Source organism: Pristis pectinata, chromosome 1 (assembly GCF_009764475.1).
Source record: "Pristis pectinata isolate sPriPec2 chromosome 1, sPriPec2.1.pri, whole genome shotgun sequence".
NCBI lineage: Eukaryota > Metazoa > Chordata > Chondrichthyes > Rhinopristiformes > Pristidae > Pristis > Pristis pectinata.
The window spans coordinates 102,017,588-102,034,770 of NC_067405.1; the positions used below are offsets into that span (position 1 = coordinate 102,017,588).

A 17,183-nucleotide genomic window follows, 5' to 3' on the forward strand; every position below is an offset into this window, starting at 1 on the left:
GGTAAATTAGCTGGTTGCAATACAACTTTTCTGATTAATTCCTTTCAATCCCCCCACCCCTCCTTACACCAGTATTTTGTCAGGGTTAATGCTGAAAGGCTGCAACACTGAGTTTCACTAATGATCCTTTATGTAAAGTTTTGTCAATTTTTTTTGGAAATCTTGGTAAGCAGTGCTATCGGGGTTTCTGCAACTCGCCTGGGATATTACTTCCTTAGAGTTGTTGAGAAAATTGATCACTTGGGCTCTTTGTATTTTAAGTCCAGGTCCATTGTTGTTTATTAAATGGGTCTTGTACCTGATGCATTCTATATGTTTATCTCCCCTTTATCTTTTTCTGTTACCTTCCTCCATACTTTAAAACCTCATGTTCTTGGTACCAAGTCTTATAAATTGATGTAATGTTGTTTTCTTCAGCTTTAATCTTTCTATTGTCAGATTTACAGAAATGCAAGCGTTATCCCCTAAAATCTCTGTTACAAATTCAATGTTACATGTTTTATTCAGTCTCCTTGTATTTAAAACTGCAAATCTAATTTGCCTATATGTATGCCCCTTCAAACAATAAGTTTTCTCCAGTGTGATCATACATAATTCAGTATTGACCCAAAGGTTAATGATGAAGGGCTGTTGATTTGAACTTGAGGCTCAATCCCTGAGGAATAAAATCCACTGGAAGTGTGAAGTACAAAGCTTACTTTGGTTTGCCAGAAATGGTATTTAAAATCAGATCTGAAGAATTAGCCTGTGCATTTTTAAATATTGCAGTACATTGGAATCACATAAATATAGTCACCATCATAGGGGTAGAGGAGAGGAAGTTTTTACCTTGTTTGTGAATCTGTGATACCTGATAAGATAAGATCTTTATTAGTCACATGTACATCGAAACACACAGTGTTCTGGGGTGCAGCCCCCAAGTGTCGCCATGCTTCCAGTGCCAACATAGCATGCCCACGATACGTCTTTGGAATGTGGGAGGAAACCAGAGCACCTGGAGGAAACCCACGCAGACACAGGGAGAACGTACAAACTCCTTACAGGCAGCGGCGGGAATTGAACCCGGGTCGCTGGCTCTGTAAAGCGTTACGCTAACCGCTACACTACCGTGCCTGCCCGTACACTACTGTGCTTTGATATTATGCTGCTAACCAGAATGACTGGGTGTTCCATCATTGGAACTAATAACTCACTCAGTTGGTCCTGCAATGACTAAACCATGTTTACACAATTCAATCAATTGCTTTTTGGTGGGGGTGATAAAGAGGTGGGTCTTTTATATTTTAATATGTGCACTTAAAAAACACTATCATCTTTTGACAGTATGACAACATCCTGATGGAGGAAGCAGCACAGATTCTTGAGATTGAAACATTTATTCCACTATTACTACAGGTAATGGGTCTTTTACTAAAAGACTGTAACCACATCAGAGGTTTGGTTGTTGGGAATGGCATTGGTCACCTCATGCAAAAAATTTTGTTTGTGGTCCTCAAATTCAATTTAGTGATGTACATCGAAGTTGTTAACCTGACTGTAAGTTCATGGGTGGCATCATCAGAGAGTTGCATTTAATTTCATTAGAGAAAATAAATTTATTTTAAGAAAGATATTAATTGACTCATTACTAAATGACAAAGGGGCAAACCATTGACATTGATTCTTTTGATGTAATAAGTGAACGTGTAGGTGTTTCCAATTTTTACAAAGTTTTTTAGATTAGAAATTGTTGATAAATTTCCATTCTCCACAGAACCCTGAAGATGGTTTCAGTAGACTGAAGCGCTGGATTATGATAGGTGATCACCATCAGCTTCCACCTGTCATTAAGAACATGGCTTTCCAAAAATATTCCAACATGGAGCAGTCCCTGTTCACACGTTTTGTTCGTTTGGGTGTTCCAACTGTGGATCTTGATGCACAGGGCAGAGCAAGGGCAAGGTAAAACAAAGAAAACTTAATTTGCAAAAAAAGCAGGACCTGCATTTTATCAACTATGTTTCATAACATTGGGATGATGAGACAAATAACCAGATAATCTCTCTTTGCTGATGTTGCCAGGGCACTGAGAATTGAACCAATGTTCTTTTGAGTATTGCCATAGGATCATTACTATCCACCTGTAATGGCAGCTGGGGCCATAGTTTAGTGTCTGGCCTGACAAATGTCACTTCTGGAACAGCAGTATTCCCATAGTGTGACACTGTAGTGGATATCTAGATTATCTATTGGAATTTCCACAGAGGGATTACCAGATCAACTGTTTTTCAAAAGCATGTGAGATTTTTGAAAAAATGGGAAATAGCGATGCATTTAAAGGAGTCAATTTATTTAAACATGTCAGATCATTATAGTATTTGCTTTACTGACTTGCTCTACTTCATCCTCCATTAAGTTTGTGCAACCTCTATAACTGGCGTTACAAGAAACTCGGTAATCTTCCGCACGTCCAGACTCTACCCGAGTTTTGTGCTGCTAATGCTGGGTTAGTGTATGACTTCCAACTTATCAATGTGGAGGACTTCAATGGAATCGGTGAATCAGAACCAAATCCATACTTCTACCAGGTAAATAGTTGGCTTAATAACAACGAACATTGATGACTGATTCTATATCCCATTGATGTTTTGCTGCAAAATCATCCAGATATTTTTGAAGTAATATGCAAGAACTTAAAGAATATGTTGTGTGTGGGTGCATTTGAGCATGCATGCAATCGTGTTTCAAATTCATTGCCTGGTTTTCTGAAATTACTTTGTTGCTCACATTTCACAGAATCTAGCTGAGGCTGAATATGCAGTAGCCCTTTTCATGTACATGCGCCTTTTGGGATATCCTGCGGAGAGAATTAGTATCCTGACAACGTACAATGGTCAGAAGCATTTGATTCGTGATGTCATCAATCAGCGTTGTGGTAGTAATCCTCTTATAGGTCGTCCAAGCAAGGTAAGATTCCTCTTCAAACATTGTTACATGACAGATTTACGATGAGGCAGTAACATATCGTGATAATTTACAACTAGATTTTAAGATATCAACTAGTTGAAGTTGTCTGGCGCAGTGTGTAAAGAGTACATATTGGTTCAATTTTCCCTGATTGTTAGTTCCTAATTTCAGTCGCTCTTGTTGAAGTATTGAGTGGAATGGCTAACAAAAGAATATTGGAAAGTATCTCATTACTGAGGTGTTAGTTAATTCCTTGCTAAGAGTTGCACTGAGAGTGACCTATGAAGGCTGTGCAAAGAAAAGGAGATTTTTTTTAATCTACTGGTAAAGTATTCCCCATATTAACCTTAACAAATTCTTTATGCACCTAAAAACTATACAGTATTGCAGATGAAAAAGTCAGCTCATTAGGGCTACATTTTCTCATGGAATGTGTGGATTTTATACTGTTGCAGTCTATCAAGTGTGATCCAGAAATGTCATGCTCCACGGATTTTACTATAATTTTATTTATGCAAATACTTATTTCTGCTTTTTCCTGAGAGTTAATTTATAATGCATACAACAATGACAAGGGATTTTAATATTTGTATGTATTCCAATTCAAACAGAGGACGTTTAAGTGACCTTGGAAATTGTTTACCTTCAATTCTACTGCCCCAGTCCAAGTTGTTATTTCAGAAGTGAGCAGGTTTTTTTCTTCTAGGTGACCACAGTGGACAGATTCCAGGGACAACAGAATGATTATATTATCCTCTCGTTGGTGCGAACCAAAGCTGTTGGACATCTGAGGTATGGTGTGTGGCGTGACTTTTTCAGCCCCTTTGAGGTTGCAGTGGATGTCAGCATTACAGGACTTATTCACATGTTGATAAATAAAACAGATTAAAGACCCTAAATAAAAGTAATCAAATTACTAGAATCTAGGAAATCCTTCAGTGGATTTACTTCAAGTTCTTCATTTCTTCACAATGTATTTCCACATGAACTTTATCGATAGTGTTGTCACGAACCAGCAACAAAAGAAACACACTGAGCATGATTCAGTGTTAAAAACTATTTTATTAATCACTACTTATGATAATACGTAAAATAAAAGTTTAAAAAAATGTTAGTATGTTAGAATTCAAGAATGTTAAACCTCGAACGTTAACCCCAAAACTAAACTCTTCGTGTGTGTGTGTGACAAAGTCCAAAACTCCCAGTTCCTGAATGGTTCTTAAAGTTCAGTTCCGCAAGCCATAAGGTGAAACATGAGCAAGGGCTTCTTCAACAACCACCGTTGTCTGAAGATAAGATGTAGATGTAGAAAAACATAGAGAGAGTACATACGAAATCCAAATGTTCCACGATGGAACCCAAACGACACTTCAGTGTTTACTCGGTAGTGACTTCCTCACCCCGAAAAGCATCCGAACCGTGGTCGTCCACACACAAATACCTGTTTCCTTCTACAGGTCAGCAACAAAGTGAACTCCACCGGATTACTTCCAACTTCCATACATGGATTTCAGTGCCAAACACAGTTATTGTTTCTCATCCATCGATAGAGAAAACAAGCAGGCTGGTGTCTCTCTCCCTTCTCTCTCTCTCCTCTTCTTCTTCTTCTTCTTCTTTCTTCAACCACGTCATTACGTCCTTTATCTTCTATTGACGTAATCACGCCCCACACACACATACACACAGACTCTCTATCTTAAAGGGACTTTCACTGAGTCCGTAACAGTGTAAAGTGTGACTCATCTGCTTTATATCAATTTTCAAGAATTGCCTTTCATAGCAGAAGAGTTCCCAATTGAATGCCATTCCTGATGGTGAGTCAGGGAAAAAAAATATTCATTTTACTGGTACAGATAAGATGCTTTAAATGATGAAACAACAGTAAAAATGTGCAATTGGTGTAAGTAGTTGTATCTTCAGCTGTTTGAAGTTGTTGGCAAATGGGAATAAGCATAAACACCAGCAATCTGGAATGGAATCAAAAAATCTCTTAACTTATCTTTTACTTTCAGTTGCTGATCCTTTCTGCATATTTAGCCTTTTTTCATTTGATCTGTTTTTATGCTGCTTAAAATGATTGGAAATTTGGTTTCTGATGACAGTTAATCTTCACACAGCAGCTGCTGTTCGACAGGCAATGCTGAAAGTGCCAAAGCTGTTGATGTATCTGTCAGTGATCTATGTAAATGAGGGTAGACGATATTTGTTTAAAATAAGATTTAGGACTGTAGTATCAGTTGTAAAATTATAATAACACATGCTTTAGTACCACATTGTTGTAAAAGAGCCCAGGAGTCATTTCAATAAGGAATATTTGGGAATCATCTTGTTGACTTAATAAAAGTTTAGAGAGGGAATCCTAAGTAATATTGATGTGAGAAACATGAATTGTGCAATTTTATGGTCATTTCTACCCTTCCTTCATCTCCATTAATCCTTTGGTCTTTCCCACACACTCTCATATTGTCTTTGTGGTATTAGGAGCTGGGTGAGCCAAGATTCCTCGGCTAGATAGTGGCAGAACCAAAGCTACCTTATCTCAATGCCTGAAACACTGACCTAACACTGAGTTCAGTGCAGTCAATCTCTCAGCTGTCACCTCAGATTACATTTGAGGTGCAGATTCTTGAATAGACTCAACTGTGTTTCAACTTCTTGTCTACATCTGATCAATTATTCACCTCCCAGCCATCTTCTGCCTCACTCTTCCTGCTAATGAAATTCTGATCTACGTATTTAGAACTCTTCGGTATTCTGCTAGCTACTCCTCTCATCTCTACTTTCTTGAACTACAAACAGAAAGCCTTAGCCCAAGTTCTCAAACTTCACTAGCAAACACATTCCAAGCTCCTGTGCCTCCATTCCCACTCCATATCTTTCCTGCTCTCTGAAAACTTCAATATGTAAGTTTGTTCATCTACTTCTCCAGCATTAAACCATTACTTATTTCCTGCACTGTTGTCAACAGGCAATGTTTCAATCACAAAAGTCGTCCACATTTCCACTCCATCACAGACCTCTCTGCTGTCAGAAAATTTTCAATTACCTCTATCTCAAACTGCAGTAGTACCTTCTAATCCTTTCCTCCTTTGTCATGTTTGGTGTTTACTTTTCCATTTTCCTGAAAAACATTCTAACATTTCTCTGAACACGAAAAACCTTAGAAATATAAACCACAGTGATTTGCATATGCTTTGTTTTGGTTTGGTTGTGTTATCTTATCCTCAGCAGTTATAGTTTTGGTAGTGGTAGCTGCAGTGTTCTCCATAAGGGAAATGTGTTTAGAGATGCAATCTGACATGGGAATTTGTTTTTTTTTGAGGAAATCCTGATGCTGATTTCAACAGAGTTCTAAAACATTCAATCATTAATATGATCCTATTTGAATGCAAGTTCAGAAGCATAGTGAATTAGAATATAGAGTTGTTTAGCAAATTAAATTAAATAATAAATCATGATTGACTCCCAAATCATTTTATGACTCACCTAAATGCTTGTCAAAGATATCCGGTTGAATTAATGAATAAACAGTGCTGTATGATCATTAATTGTCAGCTTAAAACTTTAGACTTATTAATTGGTAAAAAAAAATGACAGCTGAACTTTATTGAAGTGACAATTATTACATGGAAATATTACTTATTTAAGACAACATCCTTTTTATCTACAGGTTGCTGCAATGATCAGTATCTTGTTTTTTCCTTCAGAGATGTTCGGCGGTTAGTTGTTGCCATGTCAAGAGCCAGGCTTGGGCTGTACATCTTTGCAAGAGTATCACTCTTCCAGAACTGCTTTGAACTTACTCCAGCCTTTAATCAACTGACTGCTCGGCCACTCCAGCTCCACATTGTGCCATCAGAGTACTTCCCCACAGACAGAAGGGTATCTTTTCTCTTTTGTATTTTGGCTTACAGCAGTAATTTTACAGTGGTTCTGGCATGTTTTAACAGTACTGTTAAATGGTTGGTAATGTTTGTTTTTTTTTAGAATGGCCATGTTCCAACCCACTTGATGCGAGTTATCAAAAATATGCCAGAGATGGCAAACTTTGTTTACAATATGTACATGCACATCATTCAGAGTATGCACCAATACAGACAGGTAAGCAGCTGCTGTTATATTTCTCTTGGCACCAAATTTGCCCACTTCTTTTCTTTTGTGTGTCCACCTTTCTCAAATAGACACACAAATCTTCAAAGCCTATTTTGAAGTTTTATGAAATTTTTAGCGTGTATGTGTTGTGTTTGATCATTCTTTTTGTTCAGTTCCATCTGATATGGGCATTGTCTGTCATATTCTTGAAGTGCAGAAAATGTTATTAAAATGGAGGGTGGCACCTTACAGGCTTTTTAAGCCTAAAGGAATTTAATACCTATGAAATTTATTGTTGATTTCTATGCGTGCTTTATGTAAGATGATAGTTCTCTCGGTACATCGTGTTGGATAGAGACCACTGATAAATTATGTTTGATAACACTCCTGTGGAGCACCTTAGGTTACTTCAGTATATTGAAGGTGCAACATAAATAAAAGTCATTAAGTCACCTGATTCAAAGCAGCTTTGATACATTGCAATTGGGAATAGATGATAGAATGTGTTACTGGTGAGAGCAAAAGGTTAAAATAATATTGTTTTTAAAACTGCTGTTTACTGCAATGTTCATCCTATGAAGTTGGAATTAAGTTAAGTGAAATTGTGTTTAAACTTGACGAAATGTAAATTTGTATTTCATACTAATAATTTTTCTATTTAATGGAAAGCAATACCTTAGCAAGACTTTGCAGTAAAATTTGCATATATTTAAGTGATTCAGATGATGCTTTTGGACTTCTTGTATTTGACCCTGACAAGTGGCAGATTATCAAGCTTTTCTCATTTTTCCTGTAAATATAAAAATGAAGTTTGGGGAAAAATAATTGTATAAGACAATGCATCAGTGCTCATCTTTTTGAATGTTGCCTAAGCATTGCTAAAGTTTAATATGTGATTATTATAAATGTAAAATGTTGCAGATGCTGGAAATCTGAAATAATAACACAAAGTCCTCGAAATACTCAGCATCTGTAGTGGGGAAAGGAGTGCAGTACACCCACCAAGAGTCGTTATAGTAATATAAATATCATGCTGCATTGCTCTATGACTCTATGATTCACTCAGTATAATTCCTTTCTCATCTGCAGCAGATACTTCTGCCACCAGTCCCCAAGTCAATAAAAGAGCCTGATCCAGTTCCAATCATTGAGAATGTCGAAGATATTGAAGAGTCTGTTTCTGAAAATAAAGTTGAAGAGACTCCAGTGGAGGAACATAGACAAATGCCTGAACATCCTGGCAGGGACAGCGATAGTGAGGGCAGTGAAGATGAAGAAGAAAAAGAAAGCTAATGATTTTGTTCAAAAAATTTGGACCTCCATCCTGAATATTCCAGTGCAAGTATCCAGTGTACATGCATAGAACATCAGTCACCATTCACAAGCATCCTGTTGCAAGCAGTTTTATTTGGAGTCATGTGGGATTTAACAATCTATTTTGTATTCCTAGTTGGATATGAATAAATTTTTGTAAGAAAAATGTTTTGCTCTACCTGCGTCCATATTTTTGACCTAAAACAATTAATTTTATAGAACTCCATACTAAATGTCAGGATTAACATAATGGTAAATTTATGCATGAAAATTGCATGAACGAAATCTGGAATGGGTTCAAAGCGAGACTGAAGAATGTCTGTTAATACATTTCTGGATTGTGTTAATCATTCTAATAACTTGCCCTTTCTGTTTATTGCTCACTGACTTACAGTACATTCCCAGATGTTAAATTTTATTTGTTTTAAGCAAGCAGGTAAACTCAGTACATTTAAGTGAGGGTCCAGAAGGGAGTCTTCCACTCTTCCCTTCTGCAGAAGAGAATTATACTGCATTTTTAAAGTCTATTCCATGAAGGTGTTGACACTTGAGTATAAACTTGCCTTTGTTACATTTCAACTCAAATAATTCTTGATGAAGACAAACAGGATCCTGTTTTGTTTTGTGATCCAGCCAGGCCTGACGTTGAACGAATAAAGGCTCTAATCTGAGCTCAAAACTCAAGGAGATAAGAGAGCAACCAATGATTTTAATCAACTTAAAGGCATTTAAACTGGATATGAGGTTGTCATTGCGCACACCAATAGCTGCATCATGTTGAATTGGCCAGAGACAATTGGAATTTTAATGTGCAATTGTCAGAGCCTTGAGGGGTTGATGAATACATTTTTTTCTCTCTGGTGGGCACAATCGATGGGGTTGAAGGATAAGGAGATTGTAAGTGGAGAGCAATAAAAGAATGTCATTAGATGTCATACCTAGAGGCCATGTGAGAGGTCTAGGTTCAAAGGAGGACTTGAATATGGGTGGATGAGTTGGTGCAGCATTCAAAACAAGTGCCGTTGTTGCATCAGTAGTAATTGGAGCCTGTGCACTGTCGTTGTGACCGCATTCCAACAGGGGTGAGGCACCAACTTCCTGCAGTTGTGCATCAGATATACTGGGAAATCTGCCCAATGAATCCTGGGGCCAGGTTAGTCCAGAAGATGGGTTCAACTTTTCTACTCATTTTGAATGTAGTAGGAAAGTTTCAGTTGATTTATATTTTTGTTTAATTGAATAAGCCAATTTCACAACATTTTGAGTAATTATTTAAACTTGATTTTTAATACTTTTTAATTTGTTGAATTGTTTGAATGTCAGAAACATTCTTTTTATTTGTCATCTGGTTTAGCTTGCGATGGATGTGGTTTGATTCTCAACATTTTCTGTGCAATTTACAATCAGAGTGCTTTTGTTGAACAGGGCCTTGTTGTTGGATCAGAGACAGCTTTGAGGAAGTTCTCGCTAAAACATCCACTCGGGAAGAGTGGGTTTAGCAGCTAGGTAAGACATGAGACCAGTCAAGTCACCACTGCCAGGAAATTAGGGCTCATTCAGTCACCTGTTTCATTTAAATAACTTTTCTGATGTTCATGGAAGAGAAGTTCTATCCTGATTTTGCTCAGATGTCGTTAGTTTGGACGTTGACTCTAAAGAGGTGAGGCTCCCACTTGTTATGGTTTAAGACACAAAGTTTGTAATTTAAAAAAAAGTAAAATATTGCAGATGCTGGAAAAGCACAGCAGTGCGGGCAGCATCTGTGGAGAAAGGAGCAGAGTTAGCATTTCCGGTTGATGACATTCCATCAGAACTGGCAAAAGTTAGAGATAAAACAAGTTTTAAGAAGCAGAGAAAGGGAGGAGAGAACAGTAGAGAAGATCTCTGGTGTGGAGGGTGGGAGAGGTTAAATAACAAAAGTTGTATAAGACATTGGTGAGGCCACACTTGGAATATTGTGTAGAGTTTTGGTTGCCCTGTTATATGGAAGATGTAATTAAACTAGAAACAGTGAAGAAAAGATTTACCAGGATGTTGCCTGGACTTGGAGGCCTGAGTTACAAGGAGAGGTTGCATAGAATAGGACTTTATTCCCTGGAACGTAAGAGATTGAGGGGTGACCTGATAGAGGTTTACAAGATCATGAGGGGCGTAGACAGGGTGAAAGCACATAATCTTTTTTCCCAGGGAGGGGGTGCTAAAAACAAGAGGGCATAGGTTTAAGATCAGAGGCAAGAGATTTAAAAGGGACATCAGGGCAGCTTCTTCATTGTGAAGGGTGGTGCGTATTTGGAATGAGCTGCCAGAAATAGTAGTTGAGGCGGGCATATTAGCAACATATAAAAGCCACCTCGATAAGTACATGGATAGGTGAGGCTTAGAGGGCTAAGGGCAGGAGGCAGAGCAGCAGCAGAAGCTTAAAAAAAGCCATTTTGATTGGCTAACAGAGCTTTTTGGAAAGAAATTTCTTATTGGCTAATTGTGAGACACATCAGCCAATAAAAAGAAAGCAGGCTCTAGCAGAGCAGCCATTGTAAAAGTGAGCCAGTGCTTGAGTGGTAAGTAAAGAGACTTTGGCTTGCGAGGCTTCGGCAAGCAGAGGCACCCATAAGGTTCTTTGAATTTCCTTTTTAGCCTCACAGCATTCAGAATGGCAGTCAAGGCAGTGGTATGCTCCTCCTGCAGGACGTAGGAGATCAGGGAGACCTCCAGTGTCCCTGAGAACTTCACCTGTGGGAAGTGTGTCCAACTGCAGCTCCTGACTAACCACGTGAAAGAGCTGGAGGTGGAGCTGGATGCACTCAGGAATATCTGAGATGCTGAGAGTTCCATAGATATGAGTTTTAGCAAGATGGTCACACCCAAGGTACTGGCAGAAAGTGGTTGGGTGACCACCAGGAAAGTAAAAGGGAGTAGGCAGACAGTGCAGGATTCCCCTGTGGCCATTCCCTTCGAAAAGAAGTATTCTGTTTTGGATACTGTTGGTGGGGGGGGGGGGGGTGGGGAGGAGAATAACTGTTCAGGAGAAGCCAGCAGTAACCAGATCAGTGGCACCAGGACTGGCTCTGAGCCTCAGCAGACAAGGGTGAAGGCAGACCAGACTCTAGTGATAGGGGACTCGATAGTTGGGGGGGGGGGGGCAGACAGGAGATTCTGTGGCCACAAAAGGGACTCTGGGACAGTGTGTTGCCTCCCCGTTGCCAGGGTCCAGTATGTCGTGGAGTGGATACAGAACATTCTCATGGGGGAGGGTGAGCAGCCAGAAGTCGTTATGCACGTTGGCACAAATGACGTAGGTAGAGAAGGGGATGAGGTCCTGCAGAGTGAATATAGGGAGCTAGGGAAGAAGTTAAAAGGCAGGACCTCAAGAGTAGTAATCTCTGGACTACTTCCAGTGCCACATGCTAGTGAGGGTAAAAATAGGAGGATATGGCGAATTAATGTGTGGCTGAAAAATTGGTGTAGGGGGCAGGGATTCAGATTTTTGGACCATTGGGACCTCTTCTGCAGCAGAGGTGACATGTGCAAGAGGGACCGGTTACACCTGAACTGGAGGGGAACCAATATCCTGGCAGGCAGATTTGCTAGTGCTACTGGGGGGGGGGGGTTTAAATTAGATTGGCGGGGTGTGGGATCCCAAGCATCAGGGAGACAACTGAGAGGCTGGAAAATGATGCAGAAGTCATGCAAGTTGAATAGGCAGGACAGGCAGGAGAATGGATGGCAGGGAGCGAGGGAAACCTATTGGATTTAATTGCATTTATTTCAATGCGAGAGGTCTAACAGGTAAGGTGGATGAACTTAAGGCTTGGATAGCTACGTGGGACTGGGACATTATAACCATTATGGAAAAGTGGCTAAGGGAGGGACACTACTGGCAGCCGAATGTTCCGGGGTACAGGTGCTTTAGGTGGGATAGAGGCGGAGGAAAGAGAGGAAGGGGGAGTTGCACTTTTGATTAAGGGGAATGTCACAGCAGTCGTCAGAGTTGAAATTACTGAAGGATCATCCATTGAAGCTTTGTGGGTGGAGCTGAGAAATAAGAAGGGGACGATCACATTGTTGGGATTGTACTATAGGCCCCCAAATAGTCAACGGGAATTAGAAGAATTGAAAGGAGATTGTGCAGAGTTGTAAGAATAATAGGGTTGACATAGTTGGGGATTTTAACCTTCTCAATGTAGACTGAGACTCCCAAACTGTTAGGGGCTTAGATGAAGCTAAGTGCATTCAGGAAAGTTACCTTGGGAAATATATAGAGGGCCCTACTAGGGAAAGGGCAAAGCTCAACCAACTCTTGGGTAATAGGGCAGGGCAAGTGACTGAGGTGACAGTGGGGGAGCAGTTTGGGACCAGTGACCATAGTTCTGTTGGTTTTAAAATAGTCATGGAAAGGGGCAGATCTGGTCCACAGGTTCAAGTTCTAAATTGGGGCCAAGCAAATTTCAACGGTCTGAGACAGGAGCTTGCTAAGGTTGATTGGAGTAGGTTGTTTGGGGGCAAAAGCACCATAGGTAAGTGGGAGGCTTTTAAAGGTGAGATAATGAGAGCTCAAGGTCTGCATGTTCATGTTAGAGTGAAGGGCAAGGCTGGTAGGAATAGGGAACCCTGGATGATGTGGGATATTGAGGCTCTGGCCAGGAAAAAGGAGGCATGGGTCAGGTACAGGCAGCTGGGACCAAGCAAGCCCCTGGAGGAGTATAAGGGATGCATCAGTGTAATCAACAAGGAAATCAGGAGGGCAAAAAGGGGGCATGAGATAATTTTGGCAGAAAAGAGTAAGGAAAATCAAAAGAGATTTTATAAGTATATTAAAAAGAGTAACTAAAGAGAGAATAGGGCCCCTCAAAGACCAAAAGGAACACCCTTGTGTGGAGCAACAGGAGGTGGGCAAGGTCCTTAATGAATATTTCTCCTCTGTTTGTACCGTGGAGAAAGACATGAAGACTTTGGAACTAGAGAAAGTAAATGGGGAGATCTTGGGGATAGTCTCCATTACAGTAGAGGAGGTGCTGGATGTCTTAAAATCTCCAGGGGCCGACCAGGTACATCCCCAAACACTGTGGGAGGCTAGAGGAGGAATTGCAGGAGCCCTGGCTAAGATATTTGCATCGTCATTAGCCATGGGTGAGGTGCCTGTAGACTGGAGGGTAGCAAATGTTGTGCCTTTATCTAAGAAGGGTGGCAAAGAAAAACCTGGGAATTATAGACCAGTATAAGTCACTGGAGAGGATTTTGAGAGAGAAGATATATGTACATCTGGAAAGACAGGGTTTGATTAGGGGTAGTCAACAAGGCTTTGTGCCTGACAGATCATGTCTCACGGATGATTGAGTTTTTTGATGATGTGACCAAGAAAGTTGATGAGGGCAGGGCGGTAGATGTGGTTTATATGGACTTCAGTAAGGCCTTTGATAATGCTCCGCATGGTAGGTTGCTCTGGAAGGTTAGGTCACATGGAATCTAGGGAGAGCTGGCTCATTGGATACACAATTGGCTTGATGGTAGGAAGCAGAGGGTGATGATGGAAGGTTGCTTCTTGGGCTGGAGGCCCGTGACTAGTGGTGTGCCGCAGGGGTCGGTGCTGGGACCATTGTTGTTTGTTATCTATATAAAAGATTTGGATAAGAATGTACAAGGCATGGTTAGTAAGTTTGCAGATGACACTAAAATAGCTGGGACAGTGGGTTAGAATGGAATACAGGGGGATTTTGATCTGCTGAGTAAGTGGGCCAAGGAATGGCAAATGGAGTTAAATTCGGATAAGTGCAAGGTGTTGCATTTTGGAAAGTCAAATCAAGGTAGGACTTTCACAGTGAACAGCAGGGCCCTGGGGAGTGTGCTAGAGCAGAGGGACCTTGAAGTACAAGTACGTGGTTCACGGAAGGTGGAGTCACAGGTAGACAGGGTGGTGAAGAAGGCTTTTGGCACACCGGCCTTCATCAGTCAGAGCATTGAGTATAAAAGTTGGGAGGTCATGGTGCAGTTGTGCAGGATGCTGGTGAGGCCACACTTGGAGTATTGTGTTCAGTTTTGGTTGCCCTGTTCTTGGAAAGATGTCATTAAACTGGAAAGGGTGCAGAAAAGATTTGCAAGGATGCTGTCAGGATTTGAGGGATTGAGTTATAGGGAGAGGTTAGACAGGCTAGGACTTTATTCCTTAGATCGTAGGAGACTGAGAGGTGATGTTATAGAGGTGTATAAAAACATGTGGGGCATAGCTAAGGTGAAGCAGTCTTTTTCCCAGAGTTGGGGAATCAAGAACAAGAGGTCATAGGTTTAAGGTGAGAGGGAAAGATTTAAGAGGAGCATGAAGGACAACGTTTTTACACAAAGGGTGGTATCCATGTGGAATGAGCTGCCAGAGGAAGTGGTAGAGGCAGGTACAAAAACAACTTTTAAAAAAAAAAGACAGTTGGACAGGTACATGGATTAGAAAGGTTTAGAAAGTTTTGGGCCAAACGCTGGCAAATGGGACTAGCTTGGATGGGGCATCTTGGTTGGCATGGACCAGTTGGGCCGAAGGTCCTGTTTCTGTGCTGTTTGACTCTATTACTAAACTGAAGCACAAGTAACTCATCATCTCACCATGGTCTCCCTGAACTACTGATGAGAAGTCACCACTAGACTCCCTGTCCTCTTGCTGTAACCTCAGCTCACCCCCTCACAAAACCATTCCCAGCACAGAGGCAAGTATGAAATATAATGTACAGCTTGTTTGTGGTCACTCCATTACTTACCTCAAACGTAAACATCTTTGTAAGTTTGTTTGTGGTAGCTTTAAATATTTCACCTCTACACTTTCCCCGGAATTGATTCAGAACAATTGTGTCACTTCCCACCAAATTGTGCTCTGGTTTTATTTTCTGACTCCTGTTGTTTGTCCTCCTAGGCTGTCCCATGAGTGTATTCTTGGAGTTCCTCCCTTGTTTTGTCTCACCACTGATTGTGTGGGACTCAGCGAGGTCAGAATTCTGGAAGGTGCAGATCTGGGCTGAGAGCCTGAAATCAACTAAATCTATATGCTTAAAACATATTTTTAAGCTATATTTTATAGGATCGCAGCTAATGTTCCAACACAGGAAGAAGCCACCATGTTGTCTTGGTTGAACCTAATACTCCTCAGCCTCCATAATTGTTAACATACTTCTCTATGGGGAGTTTTCTGCCTCACCTTTTCAAACAATCCCTGTGTTCACTAACTTTTACCTGCTCTGAATTAACTTCAAGATAATTGCCTGAAACAATTTATTCAAACGCTGTTTGAACTTTTCTATACTATTTTGAAAAAATGAAGCAGAAATTTGGTGATCTGTATCAGTGATAAATTGCTCCAGATTACCAGAGCTAATATAATTGAAGCAACCTGTTCACTCTTTTCCTCTCAATAAATTGGATAATATTTTTGCCCATTTAGATCATTCCCATGAAGGGATACTTTAATTCTTGAATCAGAACCAGTTGCATAGTTTTAATTTCATCCATCTGCTGATTGAAATGATAAAAAATAAGTGGTAGTTAATGGTAAAGGTGTAATTTTGCATTTGGTGCCAGTTCCAGTTTAGTTTGGGGGATGGGGTGGTATTTGACAAATGATGGACAGATGGGTGAGGAAATCTGAGAATCCTGTGGCAGACTTGTTTATAGCTAATGGGCAACCTGCCCCTGCAACAGTATTTTATCTCATTGAACACGTGCACATCCAACATGCTCATCAGGGTACATTGAATCTAAGCAGACACAAATCTGTAAGTGTCACTTGTGTGAGTTTACATCCTTCAGCTTCAGCATGGCATTCATAGGTCAAAGCAGTAGAATGTTTTCCTTCAATTAATCTTCATTACACTCACAAGTTTTATTTAGTCACCGTAAAACATTTTCAGTTGGATCCAGTGGCCGTGATCAATGTGGGATTGCATTCAACTGAGACCCCTGCATACATACCTTGATAATAAAACACGTGCAAACATGAAAACTTTGTTCCTAAAAATGAAATGTGCACGTGTTTTTTCCAGAAAAGACTTGAGTTGGCAGCAAAATTTTTACTCTTTCGACCTGAAAGTGAACTCACTGGGCCTCTGCACACTCGAGTCCAACATTGAGGTCCAGGCAGCAGAGTGTGGAAGATCTGCCCTGGGAATGTCTCTGAAAGGCATTCATAGCAGGCAAAGCTGGAGCAAGAGTGTTACCAGCTGTGAGAAATACTAATCTTTCAGTGTCTCTGACATGCAAAGACTGTTCAAAAACAATCAAATTGAAGGAAATAATTTAGAGAGAGGTTTTTTAACGTTATTTAAAAGCCAATAAGAGAGACTAAAATCATAACCTAAAGCAGAATTATTAAAAGGAAACTTGCATTTCTTTTCACATCCCAATCCAGATCCCAAATCAGTGGTCAATGAATCCTGCACTGTGCTTTTTAATCTCAGCAAGACTTAATCTAGGTGCTGGACTTTTGGTGGACTCCAGCAGCAGGGCAGAGTGACTGATGCACCATCTAGAATTCAGTAAACCTGGGATTTTGAAAGCAGATGGGATTACAGCCATTTAAGTGGCTGAGTGTTGGAAATTCCAATCACAATCACCAGCAAAAGTCAGTGAGATCCAACCCATTATGTCAAATTTTGTTCATTTTTCGCATCCAATCTGTATTTTGAAAGCGTAGTCAGCTTTCCAGGACCTATGAAATTCATGTGATATGCAAGATGTCAGCAGAGAGAGTGAGAATGGAGAAACGGTAAAGGGGTACACACAAGATGTTTGAATATGTTTGCAGAAAGGTTGATGGTGAGAACTGAGAGTGAATCAGATGACGTGGAATTTATTGACAG

The 17,183-nt window shown here is 40.3% G+C and overlaps 1 protein-coding gene across 1 annotated transcript in view; it reads left to right on the forward strand.

The window, feature by feature from the left end:
• aqr (aquarius intron-binding spliceosomal factor) overlaps window positions 1-8,518 on the forward strand; it is a 56,709-nt gene extending 48,191 nt beyond the window's left edge. Inside the window, 8 exon segments of the mRNA XM_052013700.1 lie at window positions 1,324-1,395; window positions 1,754-1,941; window positions 2,396-2,567; window positions 2,776-2,946; window positions 3,653-3,738; window positions 6,654-6,828; window positions 6,934-7,047; window positions 8,128-8,518. Of these exon segments, the coding sequence (XP_051869660.1) occupies window positions 1,324-1,395; window positions 1,754-1,941; window positions 2,396-2,567; window positions 2,776-2,946; window positions 3,653-3,738; window positions 6,654-6,828; window positions 6,934-7,047; window positions 8,128-8,331 (1,182 nt within the window). The 3' untranslated portion in view covers window positions 8,332-8,518.
• The last annotated feature ends 8,665 nt before the right edge of the window (window positions 8,519-17,183 follow it).